The following is a 9794-nucleotide window of genomic DNA, read 5'->3' as shown; positions in this document are numbered from 1 at the left end:
CCACCACTCTCCTTCTTCCTTTCCCCATCTCCATCTCCGCCACTCTCCTCCACCGCCGCCGCGCTGATCTCCCTCGCAGCCGCTCCTCTCGGTCTCTCCCCCACCTCCTCCATCGCCAGCCTTCACCTTCTTCCCCACACTTCCTTCACCGCGGCCGGCCGTGCCCTCTCCGCGCGTAGATTGGGCTTTCAAGCTGCGTCCGAGCGCTCATGGACGGATTTGAAGGCAACGGTGGCGGGTACGGAAACGACGACGGCACCCGCGATTTCTTCTCCCAACCAGAGCACTCATCGGCTTTCAACCTCTACTCCGACCCACCGGCGCAGTTCCCTAGCTCAAGCTCCATCAGCGCTCAACGGGCCGGCCTCTCCTCCCTCGATCTCAACTCCAACGGCGAGGTTTGGCCCGGAATGGGGAGGTACGAGAACCTCCTACGCTACGGCCAGGACGAAGCAGATGGCGAGGGCGGCTTCTCCCCCTCTCCCGTGCGCGTCCGTGCCTCCGGGCGTACCCTTGGCGTTCGGACGGCTCGATCCGACGGCGGAGGAGGCGGCATGGCCGGCCGCACGGGCCTCAACTCCGGCGCTCTGCGTGCCCCACGGCCGCCTCCACTCTCCGGTAGCGACACGCGTGGATCTTCATCCACCGCACCTTTTGGATCGGTTCCGCGGTCGTCGGTCCTATTCTCCGGCAACTCATCCGGCAGCCATGGCGGATGACAACTTCAACGTGGATCCGGTCGCAGATGGTGAAGAAGACGACCTCGAAGAGATTCCGATGCCCACTAGGAACGCTCGAGCCTCGGTATGAACCATATCCTCCCTTGCTGGCTTACCATTTTCACGTGTTTTCATTTGCCGAATGCATGATGTGTATGTACGTATCTATGTTCCAATTTGGTTTAGGCTAAAAAAGATAGATGCAATTGGAATGGGCCAAACAAGGATTTTGATCGTTGTGATTGTGATAAGAATTATGTGCCACTCGAAGCTCTGGCATCGCAGCCACAAACTCAGGCCTCGTCGTCAAGGGATGAATCTGCGTTGATGAATGCTTTCCGTGACTCAATTGCGCTTGCTTTGATGAATATGACATAAAATTCGTACATGAGTGATGTGGTTTCTGTGTATGAGTGATTGATTTGTTATATGTTGTAATGCTTATGTTGTAATGCTTATGAGTGATTGGTGCCTTCAGTTGTAATGGACTTGTGACATTGAATATTTGTACATGAGTTATATGGTTTCTGTGTATGAGTGATTCTATGCATGCAAATGTGCCGATGTGCATGGCTGGTATTAATGATCCAAAAGCATCATTTATTATGGGTAAATCTGTCATCTTTTGTTACAGCTCAAAAGTTTTTAGGTACATCTAAACATGGTCTGAAATTTTTTTGCAGAATTATATTTTCACCTTGAAAACATTTCGCAGAAAGTTTTCAACCCATTTCGCATCTAAACACCACCTATATCTCGTTGTAGGTCAGTTTTTTTAGAAAATGGAATAAAGTTTGCTGCCTACGACCGCACTTAGCCAAGTTCTTACTAGCTAAGGTCCCGTTAGGCACAGCTTCACTTCACCGGTGCGGGTGAGCTGGATCGTAAATCGTTTGGTAAATAACTTCACATGTAGAGCTTCTTAAAATATGTCTCACATATGGATTGAATTATCTAAAAGCTTATTCTCTAATAAATAAATTCAAATATAAGCCATCTGTCTTAAATAATCCACATAACCACCAGCCACCTTCGTTTTAAAATTGATTCCAATGTGAGTTTGGCATCCTTCTTTGAATTTGATTTGGACGTGTAGAGTCTTGTGATATATAAACCTAGTGAGAATGTTAAAAATAATCCTTAGCCACCTTCATTTAGACTTAGATACTCCATATGATTTGGTTTACAAGACGTAATATGATATGATACGATCTCTTAAATTACATTTTAACCATTTATTTATTTATTTTATATTGTATTGCTTATGATTATAAACTTGTGATTATTGGATATTATATTTAATTGCAAATCTAATCTAATTTTATACTCTTATAAAGCAAAACCCCACAACTATATTTCTTTGTGATTTGGTGAGGCCAGGTCATCACTGGAGCCTCGCCACCGTCTTATGAAGCCACATCACCATCTAGGGCCCACTTCTGTCCACCTACGTTGATGCAGCAACGCCTACTCCACTTCTACCGTCACCACTAGGGCCTTGTTTAGATTGCAACTTTTTTCAACCTGATGAATAGTACCATTTTCGTTTTATTTGGCAAATATTATCCAATCGTGGACCAACTAGGCCCAAAAGATTCATCTCGTGATTTCCAACTAAACTATGTAATTAGTTATTTTTTTTACCTATATTTAATACTCCATGCAAGCGGCTAAAAATTGATGTGATGGAGAGAGAGTGAAAAAACTTGGAACTTTGATGGGATCTAAACAAGCCCTAGGCCAACAAGAGCCCTTTCATGTATGCGCCAGGAAGCTAAACTGACAGCCTTATCCCCATGGCAGGCATTCGCAACCATCGTTACTAAGACTGTCTTCAACAACCACCATCTAAAATACAAAACCCATTCGTTCTTTAGGTATCACTAAAAGCAAATGTTTTAATACTTATTTTTGATCTTCTCAAATAATAAGACCCAAAATACAGCTATTTCTGCAAATGAGTCTTCAGGAGAGAGGATACTCAGATTTGGGTTATGCCTCTCCTGACACCTAAAATGGATCTTCTATATAAGTACTCTGTTGGATTTGGGTTATGCCTCTCCTGACACTTAAAATGGATCTTTTATATAAGTACTCTGTTGGAGGCTATAGATAATTATGTTAGAGACCCATTTTAAATTTGGGTTCCGCAACACGTCTCCTGTTGGAGACAGCCTAAGGCATACAAGAATAGGACAGCATGTAAATTGCTTCGATCTCCACCACTGGGCCAACCAAATGCATGGCCTTTCTTTGATGTTCTTTAATTCCACGCATAGCTCAACAGGCAGCATGCAAATCCATGGAAACTGAAAATCACCAATTGCTTACTAGCAGTCATGCTTAACAGGAAGATTATACAATGGCAACTGATATGCACAGGTAGGACTATGCCTGCAATATTAAATTTTTAGTTTCGGTTTTCCTTATCTCCTCTCTTTACTTTCACCCTAATAAGTAAATAAAAAAAGTCATGTCAAGTAGCATTATTAAATCTTCAGGATCATGTACATCGTTCCCATCAAATTATCTAAGAAAATGATGTCACCACCCATCATATATACTGTAGAGTATCATTAAATATATCATAAAATTTGATTTCATCTTGTTAGCAATAGTTTTGGATTTTCTTTTGTGTACATTCCTATATAGTGGTGATCCATGCAAATCCCGCGGCAATATGCAGGGTATTCATCTATTAGTATCAAATTTGTATCACAATAGTTACATTTTGTTTTGACCAAACTATTGGTCAAAGATTGTGCGCCTTATACACTGAATTGGAAGAAGTATATTGGTATTTGGTAGATGTTGCATTTGTATTCTTGTATCGATTATAAGAGTCGGTGTGTTTGTTTTATCTTCATCTTTAACAGGTTGAATCTTTTATCAGGGATTTGAAACAAATACCCTCTTAGTCAGCCTTTTTTTTTAATAATAATAACGTGAAACCTTCACCTCTACTCCCAAATCCCAAAAACATTCAGAAAAATCTACACATTATGAACAGGAACGCGTACGGTGGCTTGCAGCCACATGTCGTTCTTCCTCCTCGCCGTGATCCCGAGCCCTTCGGCCATGTCCAGCTCCTCCGGCGCAGCGCCACCGGGGAGCGCCCAGTCGAAGTGGAAGAGGAGGCTAGCGAGACCGAGCTCCATGACGGCGAGGCCAAGCGCTATGTCGGGGCAGATCCAGCGTCCGGCGCCGGCACGAACTCGAAGTCCGTGTCCCTGAAGTCCACCACCGCCCTGGAGCCGCCGTCCTCGAACCTCTCCGGCCTGAACTCGTCGGGGCCCCAGCTCGCGGCGTCCCGGCCGATCGCCCAAGCGTTGACCAGCACCATGGCACCCCTGGGCACGTCGTACCCGAGGACGCCGCGCGTCTCCTCCTGGCACTCACGCGGGAGAAGCAGCGGCACTGCAGCGTGCAGACGCAGAGTCTCCTTAATGACCAGCTGCAGGTAATGCATCTTTGGCAGAGCGTCCTCCGGCACGCGGTTTTAGCCGGCGAGCACGCGACGCACTTCGGCCTGCGCCTTGCGCAGCGCCGCCGGGTGCCGCATCAGCTCAGCCATGGCCCACTGCAGCGTCGTCGACGTCGTCTCGCTCCCCGCGCTGAAAAGATCCTAAGTGCACGGCGCCCCATCCAGAAAAAAATACAATCTCGTCAATGTCGTCGGAGTGACGATCGTCGAACACATTGGGGGAGAAGAGAGCTGAGCTTACGATGATCACGGCGCGGATGATGCCCATGTCGAGGGAGACCTGCAGGCTGCCGTCCTTCTGGATCCTCAGCAGCACGTCTAGGAGGTCGTCCTCGTCGTTTCCAGCACCGGCCGCCCGCCTCTCCTGGTGCTCCGCGATGACGCCGTCCATGAGCCGTGTCATCTCGCGGTGGTGCGCTTCTGCGGCGCGCGAGCCTGGACGATGGGAACACGTCGGCGAGGCTGAACCCCGCGGCCACCCTGACGCCCTCGTCCAGCTTCTCCAGGAACGCGTCGCGGTCCCTGATCTGGCCGCCCACCACGGCGCGCACGACCGCGTCGGTGACGTACGAGGCGAGGAGGGAGCTGACGTTCACGGGCTTGGACGACGACGACGACGACGCGACGAGGCTGGCGGCCTCGGCCTCGCGCCCACCGCGGAGGGACCGCACGCGCCGCGCGCTGAGCAGCTCGGTGACGCAGAGCTTGCAGAGCTGGCGCCAGTGCTCGCCGTGCGGCGCGAACGCGACGCCGAGGCCGTCCCAGGTGAGCTCCCTGAGGGTGGCAGTCCGGGGCCGCGTCGCGAACGCGGCGTCGTGTGTCCTCATGACCTCCCGGGCCGCGTCGGGCGACGACGCCACGACGACGGGGAGCTTGCCCAGGCGGAGCAGCATGAGCGGGCCGTGCCGCCTCGCCAAGTCACGCATGGCGCGGTGCGGGAGCGCACCCACGAGGTGGTGAAGGCTGCCGATGACCGGGAGCTGCCATGGGCCGGGAGGTGGTTTATAGCCGTGTTTGCGCCGCCGGAGCTTAACGGCGAGGAGCGGCAGCCGCAGGATCGCTGCCCAGAAGAAGTAATGGTAGGATGGTTCGAGTTCTTGGTCCATGATTTGGGTTGCATATCTGATTGTTCCTCGAGGTAAGTAGTACATAGTAGAGTTCATTCTAAGTGTAGTGCATAGACGATTCAAGTCGGCAAAACAAAATTCCATGAAATGATATGGAGGAGCAGGTGGATGGCGAGTGAACTATATAATATGGAGATTTGCATTCAGATCTAGAAGGAATGTGGTAAATAATGCGTGCACGGAGAAGATAGAGCAATGTTGAATAAAAAATACAAATTGTTTATTATGCGCTCCAATGCTAAAGGTGCTTTAGTTGGTTGCTAGCTGTAATTCGAAACCCACAAGCGCCCATCAAAACATTTCCAATGGTGCTGTTAGTACCAATTCTCAACAAATCATCATATCTGGGACTGGGAGTAAATCCTTTCACAGTTAAGGGGAGCTTTGATGGGGAACAGTCTCGATTCGATCAATAAATTAAAACAAATCGTACATGAATGTTTGAACTCCGTCAAATTTTGCTCGCTTACATCAAGAGCAACTATAATCTAAAGAGAATCCAGACTAACACAAACTAATTGCAATAACACATGAACATGTCCTTTGATTATCTCCCTCTACAGACAATCTAACATAAACTAATTGCAACACCACATGGACATGGCCTGTCTTTGATCGTCTTTCTCCTTAGCTGGAAGAGAGAAAAATGATATTTTGCAGTTTCAGGATCTTGTGGATTAAGCTCCAAGCTTGACTCGTAAGTTGTAGCAGCAGTATGTAGTGATTAGAGGACATGTCCTTTCTGACAACCGTATCGATTAGAAGACATCTGGATTGCGATGCCAATAGGTGTTTCTGCATTGGTTCACATTTTGAAGATGAAATGACAAGGCATTGTTCTTCTCCTGGATGGTAAGGATGAGAAGGTTAGTACGAGTAGGTAGATAAAATACAGGTTAAGCATTATAGCAATGATTTCACAGAACCTACCTCTAACGCCTTGATCTGCTTCTGGTACTTCTCGAGAATCTGGTTGAATTGAGATCGCTCCTGCACCATCTCTTGATACTCCTTGAGTCGGTTGTGCTGTATGAGGAATGCACGCTTCAGAACGCCGTTCTGGTGAAGCAGGGATCCCAGCATCTGCTTCACTATCTTGTGCTCCTGGATTGACAACAAAAATTCAGGTCAGCTTGGGAGGAAGGAGAACTATAAGCATTATTAAACATGGTTCATAATAATACAATAAAGAAGTATTTAACTTTAGGCAATCTTGATACCTTGTTCACTTTGCTTTTTTCATCTGGGCTACTCCTAGCAGCAGATTTTTCCAACAGGTTGAGTATCTTGAAGGCGCGATTCTTGGCATCAGTCAAATCTGAAGCAGAGGACATCTCCTTGACAATGAGCTCTGCCCATCCAGAGCAATTGGTGGGAATGGTTTCCACTATCAGGTCAACTGCAATAGCCATTGATGCAGTAAGGTTTATGTTAACGGTAGCTGATTTTAAATGATTAAATAAATTTGGTTGCATGAAAGTATGTTGAGATATTAAACATGGCCGCATACCATCGGATTCAGATAGGATGCTATCGCCTTCCTCGTTGTCAGATGGAACATGGTTCATGGCAGAAGCAGATTCTGTGCCTCTTTCTGCCAAATAATCTTTGTATGCTCTGATTGCAGCATCCAAGACATCTCCTGACGCTTGTAAATAGTTTTGTAGAACCTGTAAATTAACGGGAAAAATGATTTTAGGTGCACAAATCCTAACTAGTACTAATTTGTGTAGGATAAGAAAACACATGACTGAAGACATTCATTGGTACAGTACTGTAGTACCAATTGGTAAGGACACCAATTTATGTTCGATGCATCGATTGAACTCCAAAAGAGGACAGAATTTTCGAAATCAAGTTTATTAGATAGTATATATCACGGTAGCTAATGGCAGGACCTCATTGGCTTGACCTCTTGCCTATCGGCGTACTCTAAGCCTGTTCGCCGTGATTGATTATTAGGACTAATATAAACAATCCATGTATCAAATAAATTAAACGCACACGTACGTACATGGACGCACCTGCGGATCCTCGCCGGGGAAGATGAGATGGAGCGCCTCGACCGGGTCGAACTCGAGCGGGAAGCTGAGTCCGAGGTCGGCGGCAACAATCGACGACGAGCACCGGCCGCGCTTGGTCTGCAGGAGCGGCAGGTCGGCGGCGGGGAACGAGAAGGGGTCGTCGAGGAAGGCGGCGGCCGTCCCTCGCTTCCGGCTTGCCACGGCTGTCGCCGCCATGAGAGGGTGGAGGTAGTAGGGATAGGGTTCCGCCCGCGACGGTCGGGATCGCCCCGCTAGCTCCTTGGATTTGTTCGGATTGAGGATTTCACGGCCGCGCGCGGGGGGCGTGGATATATATAAGCGGTCGCGGCGGTCGGGCTCGGGTCGCGGGGAAGGCGGAGTCTTGGAGGACACGGCCGGGTTGCCGACTTGCCGTGCGATGGGACATCGACTCGATCGCGACCGTCCATGGGTCCCACCAGCTCGGACTTTTCGTGTATATAATTTAACAACGGCACCCTCTCAGAGTTTCTTTTGGAATGCAGATCGGAGTTTCCTTTTTCCTAGACTACCGAGGTGTCCAAAGTTAAGAAAACTTAGGGCCCGTTTGGCACAGCTTATACCGGTTCCGACTTATCTGACGAAAACATTGTAGCAACACTGTAGCAAAAAGCCGGTTTTCTCTCTCCTCCCCTCCTCTCTCACTGACATCGGCACTGTTCATTGAAGCCGGAGAAGCCGGTTTTTCTGGCTTTCCCCGTTTTGCTACAGTACACGTGCTACAGCGAGACGAAAAAGTAGGAGAGAGAAAACCGCCTTTTTGCTACAGTGTGCTACAGTGTTTTTGTCAGATAAGCAAAAGCCAGTTGAAGCCGTGCCAAACGGGCCCTTAATATTCGACGTCGCCTTTCTTCTCTCTTCCCTGTAGCCGACCATTCATCGGAACCAGACCAGTGTTGGCCAAGTCAACGGTCAACGTTAGCCATTGATCGTGTGATCACTGTGGGCCTCATCTGTCAGCCGACCCACACCGTTAGCATCAGCGTGACATAATCTTGCCACTTATCCTATCACATGTCACCACGTGTCCCTCTCTGGTTCTGCCACGTTTCATCGTAGTAGCGTGCCACGTGTCCTTGTCCTTTGCCATTTTATTTAAAAAATTGTTAGTGTTCATAAGTTATTCAATGATGTAGCATACAATTTAAGCACAACTATTAGGAGAAATTGATGTGAAGATGTTACATAGACTTTTTTGAATGCAAAACATTTTACTGGAACTAGCCAAAACAAGACTTTCTGCTAGCACCATCCACTTCACACTGCACAAAAAAGCACAACCCACATAGGCACATGGTATCTGAACAACACTATGCACAACCATCACAACTATCCCAAGAAAAGCATTACTTGACGCAAGGGAGGACACTTGCCATCCCATGCCTCCTGCTACTATGCAAACCCCAAGCACATAGGGGCGCAATAGGCGAATGCAGCCACATGTCAAAGGTGCAAAGCGGCAAAGGGGAGGCCCCAACCACACCGAAATGTATCTGCTACCGGGTCATCGGTGCCATGTGTGCACATATGTGGCCGCCACCGTCGAACCTGAGTAGCCTCTGGATTCCCTAGTTATGCCTAGCACCACAGGTGGAGCTACATAGAGGCCAGAGTGGGTCATGGCCCCCTCTTGGCATTGATTTTTCTTAATGATGTGTTATGGTTAATGCTTAAGGAGTCTTAGAAAATTGCACACTTGAAAGAACTTAAATATTGTTGGCCCCTTCTTAAATCCCATTTAAGATCTACCGCTAGGCTAGCACCCACCCTGCCTTGCCATCTCTGATGTGAGAGAATCTAACTGGGGAACCTGCAATCTAGGTTGCAGCCTGCAAGGATCTAGATCTGCTGGCCCAAGATCGAGAAGTCTAGGACAAGTCAACGTCCCTAGGGTCTGATCTCAGCCGGTCGTTGCGGATCCAACGGTAGCCCCACCAAAGTCTCTGTTGGTATTTCTTAACGAATGCAGAAAGATTCCGCAAGCGCACAGAATTACCGTTGTAGCTTTCACTCGGAAGTATTCAGGGTATCATATTTTCCATAAGGAACGGAGCTACTTCTTCTAGCTAATTTGTCCAAGGACAACACAAGGGTAAAGTTGGAAACGGTAGAAATGGATTCCTATGGCTTTTGGGTCTAAGGACAGGTATTAACTCTACTTTCACTTGCTTACTTCAGGCACCGGAGCGCACCTGGTTTGCCAGGTGATACCGGCATACGACTCTACACCATATCCGAACGTGGGGGATTACGAAGGATGGATAGGGCTGTCACCACCTACCGCCTACCCCTCAACCGGAGGATACGAGGCAAACGAAGATAGCCTCTAGCCTAGACACCACGTCTATACTATCGACTACTACTCTAGCGTTGCGCATGGTTATCCGTCTTTATCAAGACT

The 9794-nt window shown here is 48.1% G+C and overlaps 1 protein-coding gene, 1 long non-coding RNA gene and 1 pseudogene across 2 annotated transcripts; 1 reads left to right on the top strand and 2 right to left on the bottom strand.

The window, feature by feature from the left end:
* Nucleotides 1–3240: 3240 nt before the first annotated feature.
* Nucleotides 3241–5405, bottom strand: LOC136534924 (desmethyl-deoxy-podophyllotoxin synthase-like; annotated as a pseudogene).
* A 98-nt stretch (nt 5406–5503) lies between these two features.
* Nucleotides 5504–7665, bottom strand: LOC136534925 (uncharacterized). The gene is made up of 5 exons (XM_066527277.1): nt 7355–7665; nt 6841–7000; nt 6551–6729; nt 6261–6434; nt 5504–6175 (listed from the first exon to the last, which is right to left on the bottom strand). The coding sequence occupies exons 1-5, from the start codon at nt 7568–7570 to the stop codon at nt 6089–6091; spliced, it is 816 nt and encodes a 271-aa protein (XP_066383374.1). The 5' UTR covers nt 7571–7665; the 3' UTR covers nt 5504–6088.
* Nucleotides 6318–6809, top strand: LOC136534926 (uncharacterized). The gene is made up of 2 exons (XR_010778847.1): nt 6318–6457; nt 6592–6809. It is a non-coding gene; the product is annotated as an uncharacterized lncRNA (long non-coding RNA).
* Nucleotides 7666–9794: the final 2129 nt, after the last annotated feature.

This window comes from Miscanthus floridulus, unplaced genomic scaffold, assembly GCF_019320115.1.
Source record: "Miscanthus floridulus cultivar M001 unplaced genomic scaffold, ASM1932011v1 os_2401_1_2, whole genome shotgun sequence".
NCBI lineage: Eukaryota > Viridiplantae > Streptophyta > Magnoliopsida > Poales > Poaceae > Miscanthus > Miscanthus floridulus.
This window is presented reverse-complemented; position numbering and strand designations above follow the sequence as displayed.

Coding starts and splice junctions, on each gene's coding strand:
- LOC136534925 (XM_066527277.1), bottom strand. CDS start 7,570: ATGGCGGCGACAGCCGTGGCAAGCCGGAAGCGAGGGACGGCCGCCGCC. Junction 7,001..7,354: donor TCCCCGGCGAGGATCCGCAG/GTGCGTCCATGT, acceptor GTTAATTTACAG/GTTCTACAAAACTATTTACA. Junction 6,176..6,260: donor AGCAGATCAAGGCGTTAGAG/GTAGGTTCTGTG, acceptor CTTACCATCCAG/GAGAAGAACAATGCCTTGTC.